Genomic DNA, 22,342 nt, shown 5'->3' with positions numbered 1-22,342 from the left:
GGCCAGGGTGCGGTGGCTCATGCCTATAAGCACAGCACAATGAGAGGCTGAGTGGGTGGAGGATTGCTTGAGCTCAGGAGTTCAAGACCAGCCAGGGCAACATGGTGAAACCTCATCTCTACCAAAAATACAAAAATCAGCTGGGCATGGTGGCATGCCCCTGTGGTCCCAGCTACTTGGGAGGCTGAGGTAGGAGGATCACTGGAAAACAGGAGGTTGAGGCTGCAGTGAGCCATGATCACACCACTGCACTCCAGCCTGGGTGATAGAGCGAGAACCTGTTTCAAAAAAAAAAAAAAAAAAAGGATACCTGGGGGAAAATGTGCTTGCCCATGGATGGTAACAGGTGGGTAAATGACAAGACTGAGAGAATGAAAGGTCCTTATTTATCTTTATCCTGCTCCTGCTCCTGACTATGTTGTAGGTATTCTCTCTCTCTCTCTTTTTTTTTGAGACAAAGTGTTGCTGTGTTGCCCAGGCTGGAGTGCAGTGGCGTGATCATGGCTGACTGTAGCCTCCGGCCTCCAGTGTTCAAGCAATCCTCATGCCTCGGTCTCCCAAGTAGCTGGGATTACAGGCGTGCGCCACCATGCCCAGCTAATTTTTGCATTTTTTTGTTTTTTAGACAGAGTCTCACTCTATCGCCCAGGCTGGAGTGCAGTGGCCAGGAGGAGGAGGTGGCACAGGGCTAGGCGCTCTTAGGGCTGAGAGGCATGTGGTCTCATATGCCTTGGTTCACTGCAACCTCCGCCTCCTGGGTTCAAGTGTTCTGCCTCAGCCTCCTGAGTAGCTGGGACTACAGGCGTGTGCCACTATGCCTGGCTAACTTTCATATTTTTGGTAGAGAGGAGATTTTATAATATAGGCCAGGCTGGTCTCAAATTCCTGACCTCAGGTGATCCACCCTCCTCGGCTTCCCAAAATGCTGGGATTACAGGTGTGAGCCACCTTGCCTGACCATGTATTTTCAATAGAGATGGAGTTTCAGCATGTTGGCCAGGCTGGCGTTGAACTCCTGGCCTCAAATGATCTGTCCACTGCGGCCTCCCAAAGTGCTGGTGTTAGAGGTGTGAGCCTCTGCACCCTGCCTGTTGTAGGTATTCTCTAAAGGGATAGGCATTTTCTCCACTCTGCTCCTCCCTCCTTTCTGAGTCCTCACCAGCAGGGTCATTAACATTCATATTTTTACTAACAGTCTGTTCAAGGTAATCTAGGCTTTTTATAGCATGCTTCTAAAAATTCTCCCAGCCTCTTCTCATTGTGCAATGCTAAAGCCATTTACATACTTTTAGCTATTTAGGTGTTAACAGCAGCACTCCATTTCCCAATACCAAAATCTCTATATTAGTTTTCTATGGCTTTTGTAACAAATTACCAAAAACGTAGTGGCTTAAAACAACACATATTTATTATCTTAGGGGTCTACGTGTCATAAGTCTGACATGGGTCTCACTGGGCTAAAATAAAGGAATCTGCCATGTTATGACACAGCAGGAAGGTCCTCACCAGATGCAGCTCCTCAATCTTGGACTTCAGCCTCCAGAATCATGAGCCAAACACACTTCTGTTGCTTATAAATTGCCTACTCTGTGGTATTCTGTTATAGCAACACAAAATGAACTAAGACATCTGGTAAGAGCAGGGACCCTAGCCAAATTTTCACAGATGGCTCTGGTGACCCACTTGGAGTTCAAGGGTGCAAGGAGGGAAAAGGCATGCATGGTGTTTATCTTCCTGGCTCCACTGTAAATTCCTAAAGACAGAAGATGCCATGTATGTATCACTTGCATGTCCCAGTGCTGTGCAGAATGTAGGATGACAAGAGCAGCCCCTCAAACAGCACTGTTAGGGCCAGGTGTGGTGGCTCATGCTGGTAATCCTAACACTTTGGGAGGCTGAGACTGGTGGATCACTTAAGTTCAAGAGCTCAAGACCAGCCTGTGCAACATGGTGAAACCCTGCCTCTACAAAAAATACAAAAATTAGCTAGGTATGGTGGCATGTGTCTGTAGTCCCAGCTACTAGGGAAGCTGAAGCGGGAGGATCGCTTGAGCCTGAGTGGTGGAGTTTGCAGATTGCTGAGATAGTGCCGTTGCACTCTAGCCTGGGTGACGGAGTGAGACCCTGTCTAAAAAAAAAAAAAGCAAACACATGAAAAAGGGAGAAAAAAAGCACTCAATTCACTGCAGAGTAGTAGGAGGGGAAAGGAAAGGTTCAGATGAGAGTGTCAGGATGCCAACTACCTGCTTTCTCATTCTTCCTGCAGGAACTAAAAAATAATCCTGGAGAAGGCAGATTGAAGGGGGCAAGACTCAGTCTAACTAACATTCCAGATTGGAACTTCAGCTCTCCTTTCTGAGAGCCCTTCTGGAATGGAAATGGCCAGTGCATGATGCACTGCCCTGCCCTTGTTCCTGATGTTTCTTTCCTAGTGGTTAAGCCACTAAGCAATACCAGGACACACGGCAATGGAGTGAGATTTTCACAAAGAAAAATCTATTCAATTTAAAAGACTGAAATTTATTCCATGATTACATCCTGTCTAGATAGTAAAATGCCCTTTATTTAAAGCATCGTTTCCTCAATTTGGTGATGGGAGTTCATTTTTTTAAAATTATATATATATATATATGCAACTTAGAGACACAGTCTCACTTTGCTGCTCAGGCTGGTCTCAAATTCCTGGGCTCAAGCAATCCTGCTGGGATTATAGACATGAGCCACTGCACCTGGCCAGTTTTTTAAAAATGTTTTTATTTGCAAAATGGAAAGAGGCAGCCCGATGTTAGTCTACCAAATTTTGGTATGTGACATCTGGAAGTGTGAAAAACGCTGGTCAAACCTACCTTCCAACTGCCTAATTTGGCTTATGAAATTGTTGCCTGGGGGCTGACAACTCCTCCCCAGATCCACTCTTTCTTACTCTGCTGTCAACCATTTAAAATCCTCTTTACCAAGACTCATTCATTCAAAAAGCACTGAATGAACCCCTACTCTGTGACAGTCACTGTTCCAGGCATGGTGGACACAGTGGTGAGCAAACGGGTCTGAACCTTCTTCAGCAGAACCCTCTTCAGCTCCATCTCTCACCTGCCAAGTGTCCTGACCTTGATCCCATCACAGGGACTTAGCATTGTTATCTGATCTTTGAAGTGTTGATTTTCTGGCCAGAAACCTCTGTGGCCGGTGGCAGCCTTTGCCTGAGTTCTTGTCCTGCATCCAGGAAGAATGAGGTATGCAGACAAGTGGAGGGTGAACAAGATGAAGAGGAGCTTTATTGAGTGTTAGAACAGCTCAGAGGAGGCCCACAGTAGGTAGCCCCTCTCTGTAGGCAGATTGTTCCATCGAGTGTTCAGCTCTCAGTAGAGAGGAGGCCCTGGAGAGGGTAGCTCCTCTCTGCAGCTGGTCATCCTGTCGTCTTTCCATCCTCTGCCCTGTTCTGGCTGAGTCTGGGGCTTTTATGGACCTCAAAGGGGAGGAAGTACATGCCGACTGGTCCATGGAGGGCCATAGGTGGGCCCAGAAAAGGCATCACTAGTCCCCAGTCCAGTCTGGAGGACTGGCAGCCCAGCCCCCAGCCTTTAGCCCCTCCCTGGCCTGAAGGTGGGGTCTTACAGGGACCTGTCCACTTCCGCTCAGGAACCTGTCTGCCTCCCACAGCTGTCTGTGGCACCCATGTTGCTTGCAGTAAGGGGCACCTGTAGGCCAGCACCGAGCCCCCCTCAGCCCCCCTTAAGCTTCCCCTCTTACACTCATCAGTGCCCAAATTCTAGAGGGGGCCAAGGCAGCAGGGGGCTGGCATGTCAGCACTTCCCAGGGTGTGTGCACACCCAGCTGAGCTGTGACAGTGCCCAGGCTCAGCCCCAACCCCTCTCCGAGACTGGAGTGGGTGCCAGGAGTGTAGAGAAGCCAGGGAGTGGGAGGAGACATCCCCAAGTCTTTGGGGACAGAGGGGAGGGGTGGGAAGGCCTTGCCGGGCCCCTGAAGGTGCAGACTGCAGAGACGCCTAGGGCCTGCATCTGGTGGGGCGTGCGGGTGGAGGCTGCAGCTGCACCTGGGGAGCTCCCACCCCAATGAACTCAGAAGGGGCGGGGCTCCTGCTTGTCCCTAGCTCCTGCTGGCTCTGGAGCATGCAGCCCTGGCAGTGCCGCAGAGATCAAAGTGGGCACCGACAGCAGGGAGAAGCCAGGCAGCAGAAGCAGGCACTTGCAAGCCTGTGAGGGCAGCGGGGCCTTCCTGGGTCCCCAAGAGTGGGGGGATGCCTGAGTCTGTAGCCACGGTTTGGGCGGCTGCAGCTGCATTGGGAGGTGGGGTCGGTGGGGGCCTCCTGCCTGCTCCATGGAGCAGAAGGTTAGGGTCTACAGCTGCAGTTTGCGTGGCTGCAGTGGCACCCGGGGAGCTCCTGTTTGCTCCATGGAATGTGCAGCCTGGGCTGCACCTCCCTGCTGTAGCTGGTGTGATGGCAGTGGCAGCCGTCTGGAGTGGCTGCTGCCATCACAATCCCCTGACATTGTCTAATTCTCCCAAAGCGTCATTTCGCCTCAGCTTTCACTGATCTTTGCAGGCAGCTTGGCTCCCAGTGGTCTCCAAACTTTTAAATCTTGCCTCCCCATCAGTAAGAAAATGTTGCCTACAAACCTCCAATATATGTCTACTTATTTAAAAAAAAATTTTATTTTTTTTGAGGCAGAGTCTCACTCTGTTGCCCAGGCTGGAGTGCAGTGGCACAGTCTCAGCTTACTGCAAGCTCCACCTCCCTGGTTCATGCCATTCTCCTGCCTCAGCCTCCCGAGTAGCTGGGACTACAGGTGCCGCCACCATGCCCAGCTAATTTTTGTATTTTTAGTAGAGACGGGGTTTCACCTTGCTAGCCAGGATGGTCTCGATCTCCTGACCTTGTGATCCACCCACCTCAGCCTCCCAAAGTGCTGGGATTACAGGCGTGAGCCACCACGCCCGGCCTATGTCTACTTATTTTTTATGTTATATATGTGTACGTGTTCTGTAAGTGACATAACACCCACTCAAGCAGGAATAGCAAAGGGAGGAAGGAAGAGTGAACAATAACTAGAGCTCCCATTCTTTCTTTTCTGCCTCAGTTGCAGTCTTCACCCTAGCAGTCTACCTTCTGCCCCCACACTACCCCTGACAGCACTCCCTGAGGTCACTGAGTCATTGAATCCAAGGGGAACTCTTTTTCTAGTCTCAGCAAATGGCAGAGCTTGGCAGCTCAGTCCTCTCTGCTGGCTTTCCTGTGCCCCTTGTTGGATGGTGCTCCATCTCCCACCTTAAAAAAAAAGTTATTTATTTATTTATTAGAGACAAGGTCTTGCTCTGTTGCCCAGGCTGAAGTGCACTGGTGTGATCATGACTTCTAGGCACAAGCGATCCTCCTGCCTCAGACACCCGTGTTGCTGGGACTACAGGTGTGTATCACCACATTCAGTTAATTATTTTTATTTTTACTTTTTGTAGACATGGTGGGGGGCGGGGGTTTCTCACTGTGTTGCCCGGGCTGGTCTCGAACTCATGGCCTTAAGTAATCCTCCCACCTCAACCTCCCTAAGTGCCGAGATTCCAGGCATGAGCCAGCACACCCAGCCCACCTCTCACCTTTCATCCTCTCGGTTGGCAAACCTGGGGCAATCTTATGCAAATGCGAGGCTTTAACCTATTCTCGAATCTTTTGTAAGGATCTGATTTCCTTGCTGTCTCGTGGGCTCCTTCAGACTCTTCTCCAGAGCAGCCGGAATGATTTCTTAAATTGCAAATCAGATCAGGATACTCTCTGGCTCAAGTGAGCCAGTGGCCTCCCGACACATTCAGAATAGAATCTCTGATGCTCCTGGGGGCCAACTGAGTGTCTGCACAGTGCCCCCAGGCACCTAGTGCCCCCTTCCTCCTCCCCAACCCCCTTTCTGCCCCAGCATCACTTGCCTCCCATCGTTCCCTGAACCATGGCCAACCCTCGCCCACAAGACATTTGCATCTGCTGCCCCCCAGCCAGCCCCACTCCCCTCTGTTCAGCTGCTTCTCCACCTGTCACCCCTTGGGCTAATCTACTTTTCTTCACTGCACCTCTTACTCAGAACCCTGGCCCCAGGGCCTGGAGCCATGCCTGGCACACAGTAGGTGCTAACAGATATATGGTTTCCCCAAACTTATGTCCCTGCTCCCCTGAGTTCCTGAGCCACATGCCACCTTCCTTCTGGATATCTTCTGTGTGGCCCATGATCTCCTCCATCTCAACGTGTCCAAAAAGTATATATGACCTTCTCCTAAAACCTGCCACCCAGCTCTTCCAGCCATTCCCCATTGGCCCATATTCGAAACCTGGCAGGGATGCCCGACTGCTCACTGCTGAGTGGATCCCAAATCCTACTGACTCTCTGAGTGCTCCCTCACATTCGGCCCTGACTACTGCTGGCTTTGCTGGGTCCTCATTATTTACCAGCTGGTCTCCCTATCCAAGCCCCACCCCTTCACATTCATGCCAGGTGCTCCTGGAAACTCGGTCATCACATAATCCCCGGTTGTCTTGACAATGAAGTTCAACTTGGCTCCTGGGACCCACAGGATCCACTATAGCTGCCCCCACCCCGCAGCCCCTGCCACCTCTCTGGCTTCACTTTCAGACCAAATAACTTGTAGCATCCCTCAACGCCTCCACACCTCTCTGTGCTGTCTGTTGCCTGGAATGCCCATCCCTCACTTTCCTATCACATCTTCTCCAACTGGAGAAATCACACTTGTTTTTCCAAATTCCTTACCTCCCTTCTATACTCCCACATCTCTCTTCCTGCTGTATTTTAGTAACCCATGTGTAGATACTTATCTATATTTGTATATGTAGCCTGAATCTATATTAAACTGCATGTGAGTTCATACCAAGGTCTCCAGGTCTACTTGGAGTAGAGAGTGATCTACTACCACATGGATCATTCGCGCTCTCTCCCTGCTTATCTGTAACCTCCCACTGCAACTGTGAAATGGCCCCCACCATCTGCCATCCATTTACTAGATTGCTCAATCCTAGTATACATGCAGAGTGGCCTCTCACTGTATCTTATTTGTGAGTTTATTTGTCCTCAAGATTAATGCTTATTCCCAAGCACTTAAAAGTACCTAAGAAAACTAAATACATGTCACTGATCCAAACACCAAAAACATATAAAGTCATTTAATTCTCACGATGGACATGTGAGACATTTATTATTAGTGCCATTTAACAGAAGAGAAAACTGAGATACAGAAAAGCCAAGTAACTTTCCAAGTTGCACAATTAATGTGGCAGAACCAAGGTTTGAACCCAGGGAGCAGACATCCAGAACCATGAACTTCATAGCCTCCCCTGTGTTAGAGGTGCTGCAGTTTCTTGACTTCTGATATTCTGACCTGGCCTCTCCTCAGCTCTGAGAGCCTTCATCTTTGGTTGTTTCTGTGCCCCTTCCAGGCTGCAGATCCTTGCTGCAGAAGGCCAAGGATGGTTCAACCACAGTGTTCTATTTACTTCCTCTGGGCCCGCTTGTGAGTGGTTTAGCTTGTTGCTGGTGGAATCTCCATTACATACCCACAAAAAGTGCTCCCAAGTCCCACTGCTCTCTCTCCCGGCCACCAGCCTCTGCCACCCATCTATGAGAAGACATCACTTCTTGCTACAGGCCATTCAGCACTTTCAAGGTTTTATCCATATTTTTGCATATACACTCACACTCACACCCTTTATTCATATCTCTAAGAAAAACTTCCAACTCTCTATATTTTTGGGGAGAGACCTGTGTTAGACCATTTTCATGCTGCTGATAAAGATGTATCAGAGACTGGGTAAATTGCAAAGAAAAAGAGATTTAATGGACTCGCCGTTCCACATGGCTGGGGAGGCCTCGCAATCATGCCAGAAAGCAAAAGGCACGTCTTACATGGTGGCAGGCAAGAGAGAATGAGAACCAAGCAAAAGGTGTTACCCCTTACAGAACCATCAGATCTCATGAGGCTGATTCACTACCATGAGAACAGTATGGGGGAAATTGCCCCCATGATTCAATTATCTCCCACAGGGTCCCTCCCAGAACACATGGGAATTATGGGAGCTACAATTCAAGATGAGATTTGGGTAGGGACACAGCCAAACCATATCAAGACCCTGTTCCTTTTCCCTTCCTCCCCCACCACAGTCTCAAGATTTTAAGACTCCTCAAGATTTCATTACATACCTGAGGACATTTGGAAGCTTCCTCAATCTTACATGTATTTATTTATTTGAGACAAGGTCTCATTCTGTCATGCAGGCTGGTGTGCAGTGATGCAATCATGACTCAGGGCAGCCTTGACCTCCCAGGCTCAAGCGATCCTCCCATTTCAGCCTCCCAAATAGCTGGGACCCCAAAGGCGTGTCACCATGCCCAATTAAAAAAAATTTTTTTGAGATGGGATCTCACTGTGTTGCCCAGGCTGGAGTATAGGGTGCAATTTCAGCTCACTGCAACCTCTACTTCCCAGGCTTAAGCAATCCTCCCACCTCAGCCTCCAGAGGCCCTCTTCGAGATGCTGGGGATTCAGGCATAAACAAAACTGACCAAGCCCCTGCCCTCAAGGAACTGACACTCGTGCAGTCAAACTGCCTGAAGTGGCTGGGCACAGTGGCTCACGCCTGTAATCCCAGCACTTTGGGGGGCCTAGGTGGGTGGATCACGAGGTCAGGAGATCGAGACTATCCTGGCCAACACAGTGAAACCCAGTCTCTACTAAAAATACAAAAAAATTAGCCGGGCGTGGTGGCAGGCGCCTGTAGTCCCAGCTACTCAGGAGGCTGAGGCAGGAGAATGGTGTGAACCCGGGAGGTGGAGTTTGCAGTGAGCTGAGATCGCACCACTGCACTCCAGCCTGGGCGACAGAGCGAGACTCCATCTTAAAAAAAAAAAAAAAAGCAAAAATAAAAACAAAAAAAACACTGCCTGAATGAGCAGGGAACTTCCTCCTGCCTTCTACTTGCTCAAAGAACAGCAGCACGTCTTGTTGAAAAGTGATCAGATTCATTTTATTGACTACACAGAAGCAATTCCATTTTCCACTAACAAAATAATTTAGGATGAAGAATTCTGACTCAGTGTCTCCACAGGAACCTGTTCCTCAGCTTTCTGGATGTCATTGCTTCTGACATCACACCTTCCTAGACAGGTATTTCTGGAAAAGGATCTGGTAAGAGGATGAATTTGGCTCTAAACAAATGCCCATGGCCCTGGAAGACCTGTTGGGGCCACCGAGTTAGTTTCTCTGGCAAAATTTGATTCCTTCCATCTCACCACTATAGTAACTGTTTTTGTTATGTTACCAGGAGCCACACAAAGGTTGACCCAGCAAGGTGGAGCCATGTTACCAGGAGCCACACGAAGGCTGAACCAGAAAGTGGAGGACCAGCTGTTTAATTGACTCGGGTCTGGTGACAGGCCAACATGGAGAGAGACAGCCCAGCTTCAAGAACAGCAAGGCAGCCCTTTGCACAGTTCCCACTGGGGTGGGGAGGCTGGAGATGAGGACTGCATTCCACATCAGAGTTGTTTTATTTCTGGATATTCACAGACAGCTAGAAGTCAGAAAAATAAGCCAAAGTGGGAAGCCCCTGGCAGACCAGCTCCACTGGCTTCCTCTCCAGACTCACTGTTCCAAAGTGACAGGTGGAAGCTCTTTTAGTTCCTCCTTTTCCGGGTACACTTCAGACACCTTATTCATCTTGGTGAAAATCTGGTTGATCTCTATGAACGTCTTGGCCTTGGTCTCCGGGACAATCAAGAAGATGTAGATGGTGGTGAGGAGGCAGATCACGGCGAAGACAATGAAGCTGTATGGGCCGAGGCCCTCCTGCGGGAAGAGGGGCAGGTGACACGTGTGGGACGTGGTTTGCCCAGGGGCTCGCACTGTACTGCATGGGGATCTGGTGAGCGTGGGCCCCGGGCCCCACTCACCTGGATGAACGGGAAGATCAAGCCCACGGTGAAGTTGGAGAGCCAGTGCACGCTGCCCCCCACCATGAAGGCAGATGGCCGAGAGGACTGCAGGAAGATCTCAGTGATGAGCAGCGCGGGTATGGGACCTGTAGGGGGAGGAGAGCAGCCTCCCTGAAGGCAGAGCGGGCCTGAGCATCCCAGGCCTGGCCATGCAGACCCACCAGGTAGCTGGCCCCAGGACAGCGGCATCTCCAGGACTCTTGGGCATGTGGGGCAGCACGTAGGAGGCAAACGGCAGTGTACAGGGATGGCAGGCCAGCAACCATCCGTTAGGCCCACTCTGCTGCCTGCACAGTCTGTGTGTTCCCACCAACACCACCATTTTACCATTTCGCTCTCATTATGTGCCACCCACCCCCTTGCGGTGGACGGGGGAAGAGATGCCATTTCCAGCCTGCATTGGCCATCCCTGGTATCTCTAAGGAGCTCCAGCCCGGAGCTTCTGGGACCAGAGGGGGTTGTGACACCCTGAGGCCAGCTTTGGGTACGTACTGGGCCCGAGGGCATGTCCTATGACGTAGGAGATGACACAGACGATGCTGATGTATGGCATCCAGGACACCGTGTCCTGTGGAGAGAAAGCAGTTGGTTCACCTGGAGCAGACAAGCTAGGACGGGACCCCAGGGGGCGGCCAACCTGCCCTGGTGGGTGGAGGATGGCACCTGGCTCCTCCCCCAGCAGTGCCACCTCGATGAGCCACTGGGAAATCAGCTGAACGTGGGCTATGAGCTGGCAGGACACACGGTCCCCAGATGTCTGGCCAGTTGTATTTGCTAAAACAGCTCATTGTGACCCCTTTTATTTTAAGGCAGGTGGAAGCGCAGGATGGGAGGGGCACTGGTCTTCCTGGTGCAACTCCGGGCTCCTGGGACCCTGGCCTGTCCTCACCTGCAGTGCCAGAGCTGCAGTGAGCACGCAGCAGGCTATGAGGCAGATGGAGAAGCCCAGCAGCAGCAGCAGCCTCCGACCCAGGAGCTCCACCACGAACACCTACAGGAGGGTGGCAGGGCTCAGGCGGGAGAGGCCCAGCTTCACCTCCCTCCAGCCCCCTCCAATGGGGCAGCTGTGAGGAGAGCTGGGCGGACCGGGTGCCCACCCATGTGCACGCACACTCACATTCACATGTGCAAGACATGCCCTTGGGCAGCCAGCGGGAAGTCGGCTGTGGCTGTGATGCGGGACCCCAGCTGCCCACCCTTGAGACTCAGCTCTAGGGCCTCCTAATCCCACAACCCTGAGCCTCAGGATTCCTGCCCTCGGGAGGCCAGATGTCTGCATGCACCGGAGACGCTGCCCCCACGGAGCCTGCTCCCATCCCGAGGTGGCCGAGCCTCACTCCGGGTAGCCCGGGCTCGGAGCCACCTAGCAGTGGGCGCTGCCTGGTCCAGGCACGCCTACATCCCGGTCAGGTGGTGGCCCCGGGCCCGGTGCGGCTCGGCAGCCCCAAGTGTGAGGGGCTGGTGCGGGGCCACCTCCCACACGGAGTTTCTGTAGTAGCGGCTGGTCCTCCACGTTTTGGGGCCACGGGCTGCCCTTTTGGCGGCGCCGAGGCTGGGGCGTGGGGGCCCGAGGGGCCTTGGGTGGAGGCTGTGGGCAGCTCCCAGGACACTCACGGCGCAGAAGGTCATGACCACGTTCACGGCCCCGGTGCCGGCCGTCACGTACTGCACGTGCTCCTCCGGCACGCCGGCGCTCAGGTAGATCTGGTCCGCGTAGTAGTAGATCTGCAAGGCAAGCGCGGGGCTGGGCGGCTGCCCGGAGGAGGCGGCCTCGGCGCCAGGACCCACGCCCGGCGCCCCAAGACCTGCGCCCCGCGCCCCCCGAGCCCTCCCCAGCTCCCGAGCCGCAGCCCGGCCCATACAGCGTTGACGCCCGACAGCTGCTGGCCGCCCATGAGGACGATGATGGACAGCAGCTGCCAGCGCAGCGAGCGCATCCGGAACAGCTTCAGCACCGAGATGAAGCCCGCGGCCTTCTCTGCCTCATCCTCCTGCCGGATCTCGGCCACCTCCCTGTCCACAGAGTCCCAGCCGCGCAGCGTCTGTAGGGCTGGGGAGAAGCGGCACCGTCGGACCAGGGCTGGGGGGCAGAACCTGGAGGCCGTCCCCGCCCGAGCCCTCGTTACCTTTCTTGGCGGCCGCTTCGTCTTTCTTCTGAATCAGCAGGTACCTGGGGCTCTCGGGGAAGAAGGGCAGCAGAACGAGCTGCAGCGCCGCGGGGACCCCGGTCAACCCCAGCAGGATCGGCCAGCCTGGGAGGAAGGCAGCGAGCTGGCACCAGCGGCCTCCCCACCACCCCGAAGGCGCCCTCTGCAGAGCCGGCCCCAGCCCCGTCATCCTGAGTGGGGTGCAGGCTCCAGGAGGGCACAGCTTTCCCAGCCCTAAGAACAGCAACTCCCGACGGTGGACACTCGGGAAACGCCTGCAGCAGGGATCAGCAGCGACGCACCCCTGCGCCCATCAGACAGACCACACCGACGAGGCCGGTAATACCATGTGCTGGTGAGAACGTCCCCGTGTCCTTCAGAGGACAGGCTCGCAGGGGCTGGAGGAGCTGAGCACACCCGGCCTGACCCAACTGCCCGCTCCCAGCTCTATGCCCAGAGAAGCCAGGCCACCAGGATGCCTGAATTGGAATGGTCACGGCAGCTCTGATTACAGAAAGGAAACCAGAAACAGTGGGAATATCCTTAACATTCCACATAGAGGGGACACATGGGCTGGCCGCATTGGTACTGCAAAGGCAAAACTAGAGGCAAAGCAAAAAAATGAAGCACAGAGCTTCACAAATGCCTAGAGGGCTGTGTGTGGTTTTGAGTCCTGCTATGGAGCTCCCTGAGACAGGAACCTGGCTTATTCACTTCTGGTCCCAGCTCCTAATGAGAACGTGGCACCTTGGCATAAGTGTCCCCAACACATGCAGGAGTGAAGGAGAGGCAGGAGCATGTGGTACTTAAACAGGGACCTAGGTCTGTGCCGCTGGGTCTGCATCCTCATGAGACCTTGGACCAGTCTTCCAATCTCTCTGTACCTGTGATGCACCTGCAAAATGGGTATGATACTGGTACAGGCTTAATAGGGCTGTTCTGAGGAATACATGAGTTACTAAAAAAGACTTGGCACTTGGCCCACGGTAAGCACTTTCTATAGAGAGTGTCTAAGCAGCACAGAGCTTGATGATCCACTTGACTGACTTGTAGACGGTGTGTAGAACCCTGGCGGGAACTGGCTTATGTTTTGGCTGACGGGATGACTGATGATGGTTTAAAGGGAAAGTCATGCAAAAACAACCCCGGTTACAGGTGTCTGTGCACCTGCCGCGTGCCAGGCCCCAGGCTGTCTTGGGGAAGGTGGAGGCAGGGTCTGGGATGTCCTCACCACCTCCCCCATGGGGCCAGGCCACCCTCACTCCTGGTACTTCTCTTTCTGGTCTGCAAAATGGGATAATCACTGAGCCCCAGGCAGCAGCGTTGCTGGGAGGGTCCTATGAACTGATGCTGGGTCCGCCCCAAGCACAGAGCCTGGCACACTGGTGGCTGTCATTGCTATGCCACGGGCCTCCATATGGACAGCCGCTGAGCAGGCAGAGAAGCCCATCACTCAAAGCCACCTCATCCATCTCCTAAGAGGGACTAGATAGTAAACGCTGGCCAGTCCCTTATCGCGCCTTTGTCCAGGGCCTGCTATGTTGGCTCGGGACAGGATGGGCCCCCCAAGAACATCCAGCCTGTTAGAAGAGACCAGTCTGCAGAAAGTCCTGTCCTGTGGTGGTGGCTTTGGAACACAAGGAGGGGGCTAAGGGTAGTGGTGAAGGGGTGGGGGTGCTCCCGAGATGTCCTGAACTCACCATCTACGTTTGCAAGGAGATTCCGAAGACCAAAGATCTGGGCCACAAGGATGCCAACAGTGATGAAGAGCTGGGGCACCACCCCGAGAGCCCCCCGCAGGTTTTTAGGGGCCAGCTCCCCTAAGTACATGGGGACCACGTTGGAAGATACACCTGGGAGGAGGTGAAATAGAAACACCATCAGAAAAAATTAGTCTGGCAGGGACAAGCTGTCTTCAAGTATACTATTCTTAGCCATAACATTATTTGGGCCAGAACTCTCTCAAAACTGCAAAGGAGAAAGCAAACACCTCTTTTAATTCTTAGCCCTTTATACTTTAAGGAAAGAGAAACAGATCAAAGGAGCTCATGCACAGGGGCCCTTGCTTTGGCCTGTATCATCTGGGGACACTGGCCAGCTGGAACTACGGCCTTCCCGCTCCCTGGCCTGAGTCTAGACCCACTCACGTTTCTGCTTTTTGAGGAGGGTCTGTTTCATAAAAGGCAAGGCAGCTGGGTGTGATGGCTCGTGCCTGTAATTTCAGCACTTGGGGAGGCTAAGTGGGGAGGATAAATTACTTGGGGTCAGGAGTTTGAGACCAGCCTGGGCAACATAGTGGAACCATTTCCACTAAAAATATGTATATGTGTGTGTGTGTGCGCGCGTGATATATATGGCCTGTGTGTATTTACATATGGCATGTATGTGTATGTGTGTATGGCCTCTGTGTGTGTGTGTATATATGGATATGACCTGGTGTGTGTGTGTGTGTGTGTGTATATATATATATGGCGTGTGTGTACATATATATATATATATATATGGCCTCTGTGTGTGTGTGTGTGTGTATATATATGTGTGTGTGTGTGTGTGTGTATATATATGTGTGTGTGTGTGTGTGGCCTGGGTGTGTGTGTGTGTGTGTATAGGGCATGTGTATGTGTATGTATATATATGGCATGTGTGTATGTGTGTATGGCCCAGGACCCCTAGCCCCCAGCTTTACCTTATAGGAACAGTAAATAAACCAATGCAGAGATAGTTTCATACACCTTTAAGAACAAGTTATATGTCTCTATAAGCATTTAAAATGTCAATACATATTATGGAATATCTGCATTTCTGGGATTTCTGTAATGCCTGGACTACTTCTGAATCCCCAGTATTTAAACTTGTAAATTTTCCCATCATGCTGGAATCTGGTGGAGGGAAAACTTACTCTATTTTATAGAATGACGTGTTGCCTGATGTCAATTAAAAAACATAGGCAGAATTTAATTTTACAGCTTCCAAAGTATTTTCACATATATTGCCCTATTTAATTCTCCTAAAAGCACATCCAGAGGCTGGGGATGGAGAGGAAGTTTCACTAGTCCAAGTATCAGGTACCAAATCCTGAGTCAAATGGAGGCTCAGCGACGTGGGTCTCTGAAGGGAGGCTCTCAGGAACAGAGTTTGGAGTGAGCAGAGGTTGCAGCTGCTGTTGATGGCGGGGTATTTGATAGCACTGAGATAGGAGGGTACCTGAGGCCATGTTTTCCTGTTTGGCAATTCTACCCACAGACGTCTCTGCTCAGTATTTCAAAAGAGACATCACAGTTCACTAATATCGATTCTTCCTCATTTTCAGAGCAAAGAGGGGCAGTCTTTAAAGCAGCTCTTAGCATGTCTAGGTGGGAAGAGGGAGCAACACCTCACAGGCCCAGGGCAAAGGGCTGCAGAGGAAAGGAAGGCCTCCCTGGGAGCTGAAGTGGGAGGCTGTGTCCTCACCACTTAACAAGAGCCACTTAGCGGCAAGAGCATCTTGGTGAAGGATATTAATAAAGGGTCAAACCTCAGGAGGTTTGTGAAGAGATGGGGTTACCTGTACGTTGGTGGAAAGCAATCTCTATTTTTGTCTTTAAAATGACTCCACTAGGACCTCCCAGCCAGCCAGTTCTGATACGAGAATCAGAGCAAAGTGGCTTTTTTTTTTTTTTCGAGATGCGAGTTTCGCTCTTGTCGCCCAGGCTGGAGTGCAGTGGTGCGATCTCAGCTCACTGCAACCTCTGCCTCCCGGGTTCAAGTGATTCTCCTGCCCCAGCCTCCTGAGTAGCTGGGATTACAGGCGCCCGCCACCACGCCTGGCTAATTTTTGTATTTTTAGTAGAGACGGGGTTTCACCATGTTGGCAAGGCTGGTCCTGAACTCCCGACCTCAGGTGATCCACCCGCCTCGGCCTCCCAAAGTGCTGGGATTACAGGCATGAGCCACCGTGCCTGGCCTGGCTTTTGAAGTTTAAATTCCTCCTGCTGGACACTGTAGCTCACCCCTGTAATCCCAGCATTTTGGGAGGCCGAGGCAGGTGGATCACTTGAGGCCAGGAGTTCGAGACCAGCCTAGCCAACATGGTGAAACCCCATCTCTATGAAAAATACAAAAAAATTAGCTGGGCACGGTGGCACATGCCTGCAGTGCTAGCTACTCAGGAGGCTGAGGCACAAGAATTGCTTGAACTTAGCAGGTGGAGCTTGCAGTGAGCCGAGACTGCGCCACTGCACTCCAGCCTGGGCAACTAAGCAAGAGTCCATCTCAAACAAACAAACAAACAAAAAGTTTAAATTCCTCTGAGCCAATGAATACCTTCAGTCTTCCTGCCAAGAAGTTGATTAATAACAAATCAGTGAACTGTGAGCATGTTCCAGTAAAAGTCATGCTCATCTTGGCACCCCCCTTGTCAAGGTAGTTGTTTACTTCATTTTAGAGTGAGCAATGTGGTTCTTGTTCATATGGGTGGTTTTATTTTTGTGTTGGTTTGTTTGTTTTGTTTTTGAGACAGAGTTTCACTCTGTTGCCCAGGCTGGAGCACAGTGGCACGATCTCGGCTCACTGCAACCTCCCCATCCTGGGTTCAAGCGATTTTCATGCCTCAGCCTCCCTAGTAGCTGGGATTACAGACCTACTCCACCATGCCCGGCTAATCTTTGTATTTTTAGTAGAGACCGAGTTTCACCATGTTGGCCAGGCTGGTCTCGCACTCCTGACCTCAAGTGATCCAACTGCCTCAGCCTCCTAAAGTGCTGGTATTACAGGCATGAGCCACCGCACCCGGCCATATGGGTGGTTTTAAAATGAGTGTCTAAGCAGCACATAGCTTGATGATCCACTTTGCTGACTTGCTGGAGGTATGTGAAAAACTGTTGGCAAATGGATTATGCCCCTAATGGCCAGTGTTCTCAAACCGTGATCTGAGGACCCGGGGATCCCGAGACCTTTTAAGGGTATCTGTGAGATCAAAACTATTTTCATAATAATCCAGAGATGATATCTGCTCTTCATTCTCTCTCTCTCATGAGCATATGGGAGTTTTCCAGAGACTTCCTGCCAGGCCACATCACAACTGACCTGACCCAGAAGTACATCTGAGAATTCAGCTGTCTTCTATTAAGCCAGACATTAAAGAGATTTGCAAAAATGTCAAACAAGGCCACTCTTCATGTAATAGGCTTATTTTAAAAAATGAATTAATATGTCTCTCGGTTGCCATTTCTAATACAGTAAATATTGATCAATGTAACCCACATGAGCAAAAGCTCTTTGGAGCCCTCAATAATTTTAAGTGTGTAAAGGGGTCTGAGACCAAAAACAGAACTGCTGACTTCAGAGTAAAGGCTGGGATTTTTAACTGATTTGTTATCTATTGGAGCCTAATATTTCTCTGCTGGAAACAATTCTGTATTGTTAATGGTCAATAGAAAAGTGATTGGACCTGCTTACTGGTGGCAACTTTTAGGAATGTATTTTTCAAAATGTTGAGCCCACTGCAGAGAAAACCCACAGGTCAGGGCAAGATGGCAGAGACCGGCCGGGCATGGTGGCTCACGCCTGCAATCCCAGCATTTTGGGAGGCTGAGGTCAGGAGTTTGAGACTAGCTTGGCCAACATAGTGAAACCCCATCTCTACCAAAAATACAAAAATTAGCTGGGTGTGGTGGCGGGCAGCTGTAATCCCAGCTACTCAGGAGGCTGAGGTAGGAGAATCAGTTGAACCCGGGAGGCAGAGGTTGCAGTGAGCCAAGATCATGCCACTGCACTCCAGCCTGGGTGACAAGAGGGAAACTCCATCTCAAAAAAAAAAAAAAAAAAAAAGATGGCAGAGACCCAGCCAGGTGCTCTCAGGGAAAGCCGAGCACTAAGTGAAGTTTGCCATGGGGCTCACCATCCTCCCTTTGGCATGACTTAGTCTCTGTTTGGGAAATGTCTTCTCATCTTTTTTTCATGTCTCTGTTACTGCCAATTAATCCCAGCTGAAGGGGTTTATGGACAGCCAGCCAAATTATCCATTTGTCCCTATCCCTGCGTTTGGAAGGAACAAATGAGAGTTCCTTGGCAATGTTGGGAAAGTGACTGGAGGGAGGCAGTGAGGCACCTGGGAGGGGCTCCCTCAAGGGGCCCACTCTGCACCTGTAGGACCCTGAGAGCTTCCACCCTAGATGCCTCTCCCCACCTGGCAGTGAGAAATACTGCCTACTTAGGATGCCAACTCAGGGAAAGCCACTGGCACGGCTCTACCCCTCATCTCTCCTCAGTGTGAAGCAATTATGGGAGAGTTTTCTAAAATCACCACTGTACAGCCTGGCAGCCTAGGCTTGGAAGCAACAGAGTGGGATTAGGAAAAAACACCTCCCAGTTTGTTAGATGAGAGGACTCAGCGAGTCAGCACCCGCTCAGCAGGTGGGCATTTCAGGAATAGAACTCAGGACGCCCTTGGCAAACTTTAAATTGCCCTATAAAACTTAAAATGTGGCACTGTTAGCGCCTTTCTGGTAGTGGAATTCATACATTAGATTGTTTCTCAAGCTTTTTTGACTCTCACCCACAGTAAAAAATACAGAAATACATTTTCCACTGCAACCTGGTTCTCGTGTGTGTGTGTGTATCTGAAACAAAAGTGGGCAATACTTATCTTTACTACACATAACACTGCCTCTTCCATTTTATTTATTGATTTATATATATATTTACTTATCTTTGAGACCGGGGGATATGGTTTGGCTCTGTGTCCTCACCCAAATCTCATCTCAAATTGTAATCCCCATGTGTCAAGGGAGGACCTGATGGGAGGTGATTGGATCATAAGGGCGAGTTCTCCCATGTTTTTCTTGTGATACCAAGTTCTCATGAGATCGGATGGTTTTATAAGGCAGTTTCCCTTCTCTCTCTCTCTCTCTCGCCTGCTGCCATGTAAGACAGGTCTGCTTCCCCTTCCATCATGATTGTAAGTTTCCTGAGGCCTCTCCAGCCATGGGGAACTGTAAGTCAATTAGACTTCTTTTCTTTATAAATTACCCAGTCTTGGGGAGTATTCTTTACAGCAGTGTGAAAACAGACTAATACACAGGGTCTCACTGTGTTGCCCAGGCTGGTTTCAAGTGATCCTCCCGCCTCGGCTTCCAGAGTAGCTGGATTGCAGGTGTGAGCCACTGCACTCAGCTATTCTATTTTTAAAAAGAAAATGCTGCTCACTAAACAGACGTCACCACCCACTAACTGGTCATGACCTGCAGTTGAGAAAATATTGAGATAAAGGATTGGATTGGAAGGACACTTCCCAGGTTAAGATTCTGCATTTCAGTCTTTCAAAGATGTTTCTTTGTAGGAAACATCACAGTAAAGCTCTGCACCTGAGAACCAGGTAGGGCTCAACCATCTATTTCACAGCAGAGGTATAGGAACGCTTTCTACACGCTTCAGAGATCACAGATTGGTTCTAGTCCCTGGGAACCTGTTGTCCTCCTCCTTGATGACACTCACAGAATGGCAATACAGCATAGCATTGTTTACCTGCACATATTCCCACCAAAAGTCTGGAAATAATGATAAGCTCAAATGATGTGGCGACTCTGCTGCATCCCATTAAGATCGCAGGCACGATAGAAAATATGTTGTTGAACAGCAAGGCCCCTTTTCTGCAGAGGACAAAATATCAGTTAGTTTTGCTGAAGAATTCACTCTTTCATTCAAGAAATGTTTCTGGAGTGTCTCCTCTGCATAGGCTCCAGCAGTTACAGCAGTGGCTTTACTGCTGTGCGTTTAGCTCTCTGGGACCTGAGACTGATACAGGTCAAGTGCATGGCCTGGTGTGGGAATACGCTCAGTGTGGGGAGCAAATGGAAATGACCACAGTCCAGAGGGCGTCAGTGGTGAAAATGGAGAGAAAGGGCTCTGTATTAAGATATAGTAAAGGGTTTTTGAAATCATTAGCTAATTTATAATTTTGGTGTAATCTTGAAAGCCAACCCCAAAATTGTCCTGGGTAAGGACATTAGAGGAAAAGAAAAGTATAGGTCCATCTCACTTATGTCAACGTGGATGCCACAATCCTAAATGAAATCTTAGTAGATTAAATTCAACAGCATATACAAAAATATTTCAATGTATTTCACCATATTAAAGTTTATATCGGGGCCAGGCATGGTGGCTCACGCCTGTAATCCCAGCACTTTGGGAGGCCGAGGTGGGCAGATCACTTGAGGTCAAGAGTTCAAGATCAGCCTGGCCAACATGGTAAAACCCTGTCTTTACTAAAAATACAAAAACTAGCTGGGCGTGGTGGCAGGTGCCTGTAATCCCAGCTACTCAGGAGGCTGAGGCACGAGAATTGCTTGAACCCAGGAAGTGGAGGTTGCCGTGAGCTGAGATCGTGCCACTGCACTCCAGCCTGGGTGACAGAGTGAGACTCCATCTCAAAAAATAAACAAATAAATAAGTAAACAAACATTATATTGGGGGAAAACATCGGATTATCTCAATAGAAGCAGCAAAAGAAGTCAATAAAATTTAACACCATTATGATTTTTAAATTTTTATTTGTTTATTTAAAAGTTGGCCTAAGTTTCTTTCCTCCTTTCTTTTTTTTGAGACAGAGTCTCGCTCTGTCACCCAGGCTGGAGTGCAGTGATCGCAGCTCTCTGTAACCTCGGTCTGCCAGGTCAAAGTGATTCTTGTACCTCAGCCTTCCAAGTAGCTAGGATTACAGGCACGTGCCCCCACGCCCAGCTAAGTGTTTGTATTTGTAATAGAGATGGAGTTTCCCCATGTTGGCCAGGCTGGTCTCGAACTCCTGGCCTCAAGTGATCTGCCCACCTCAGTCTCCCAAACTGCTGAGATTATAGGCATGAGCCACTGCGCCCAGCCATTTTTTTTTAAACCAGCCTTAACAAACTATAAATAGAGGAACTTCTTTAAGCTGATAAAGGAAATCTACCTAAAACCTATATCAAACATCACACTTAATAAAACTTGGAAAGCCTTCCCTGGAGATCCTGACAGAAGCAAAGCAAACTTCTCTGGAGGGGCCTCTCGCAATGGAGCCCTCATGATGAGGACCCTCATGATGGACGAAGCCGTCAGCGAGTGGAGCTCCAGCATTCCTAAACACTGAGAAACTTGCCACACGTGAGAGCCGCTTATGGTAACAGCACACCTTCAGACAACAGAATCAGACTGGACTATAAAATGTTTAAAATGATTAGTGTCATAAGATAAGGAATCCAAATAGTACTGTATCGGAGAATCAACATTACCTGACTTCAAGGCTTACCATAAAGCTACAGTAATCAAGACAGTGTGGTACTAGTAAATGAATAGACAAACAGGCCAGGCATGGTGGCTCACGCCTGTAATCCCAGCACTTTGAGAGGCCAAGGCGGGCGGCATCACATGAAGTCAGGAGCTCAAGGCCAGCCTGGTCAGCATGGTGAAACCTCGTCGTCTCTACTACAGCCACGCACCTCTAATCCCAGCTACTCGGGAGGCTGAGGCATGAGAATCGCTTGAACCTGGAAGGCGGAGGTTGCAGTGAGCCGAGATGGCCCCACTGCACCAGCCTGGGTGACACAGCGAGACTCTGTCTAAAGAAAAAAAAAAAAGAATAGACAAATAGATCAATGGAACAGAACAGAGAGTCCAGAAATAGACCCACGTTAAGTCTATTCAACTGATCCTTGACAAAGGAGCAAAGAGAACACAATGGAGAAAAGGCAGTCTTTTCAAAAAAATGGTGCTGGGCTGGGTGCAGTGCTCATGCCTGTAATCTCAGCACTTTTGGACACTGAGGTAGGAGGATCACTTGTGTACAGAAGTTCCAGACCAGCCTCGGCAACATAGTGAGACGCCATCTCTAGAAAAAAATAATAAATTGGCCAGGCGCAGTGGCTCATGCCTGTAATCCTAGGACTTTGGGAGGCCAAGGCGGGTGGATCACCTGAGGCCAGGAGTTCGAGACGAGCCTGGCCAACACAACGAAACCCCACCTCTACTAAAAATACAAAAAAAAATTAGCCGGGTATGGTGGCACACACTTCTAATTCCAGTTACTCAGAAGACTGAGGCTAGAGAATTGCTTGAACTCAGGAGGCAGAGTTTGCAGTGAGCTGAGATTATGCCACTTGCACTCCAGCCTGGGTGACATAGCAAGACTCTGTCTCAAAAAAAAAAAAAAAGAAAAAATTCAAAAATTAGCTGGGCACT

At 50.3% G+C, this 22,342-nt stretch overlaps 1 protein-coding gene across 10 annotated transcripts in view; it reads right to left on the bottom strand.

Moving 5' to 3' along the window:
• Positions 1 to 7,165: 7,165 nt before the first annotated feature.
• The window catches only part of SLC2A5 (solute carrier family 2 member 5), a 51,675-nt gene continuing 36,498 nt past the window's right edge, over positions 7,166 to 22,342 (bottom strand). For all 10 annotated transcript variants that reach the window (XM_034954772.3, XM_055104213.2, XM_055104215.2 and 7 more), the window contains 9 exons: positions 19,655 to 19,779; positions 13,852 to 14,004; positions 12,131 to 12,256; positions 11,867 to 12,054; positions 11,619 to 11,729; positions 10,894 to 10,995; positions 10,497 to 10,572; positions 9,963 to 10,090; positions 7,166 to 9,858 (listed from right to left, as the gene is read on the bottom strand). In XM_034954772.3, the coding sequence (XP_034810663.1) occupies positions 9,655 to 9,858; positions 9,963 to 10,090; positions 10,497 to 10,572; positions 10,894 to 10,995; positions 11,619 to 11,729; positions 11,867 to 12,054; positions 12,131 to 12,256; positions 13,852 to 14,004; positions 19,655 to 19,779 (1,213 nt within the window). In that variant the 3' untranslated portion in view covers positions 7,166 to 9,654. The remainder of the gene's footprint in view (positions 9,859 to 9,962; positions 10,091 to 10,496; positions 10,573 to 10,893; positions 10,996 to 11,618; positions 11,730 to 11,866; positions 12,055 to 12,130; positions 12,257 to 13,851; positions 14,005 to 19,654; positions 19,780 to 22,342) is intronic.

This window comes from Pan paniscus, chromosome 1, assembly GCF_029289425.2.
Source record: "Pan paniscus chromosome 1, NHGRI_mPanPan1-v2.0_pri, whole genome shotgun sequence".
Classification (NCBI taxonomy): domain Eukaryota; kingdom Metazoa; phylum Chordata; class Mammalia; order Primates; family Hominidae; genus Pan; species Pan paniscus.
This window is presented reverse-complemented; position numbering and strand designations above follow the sequence as displayed.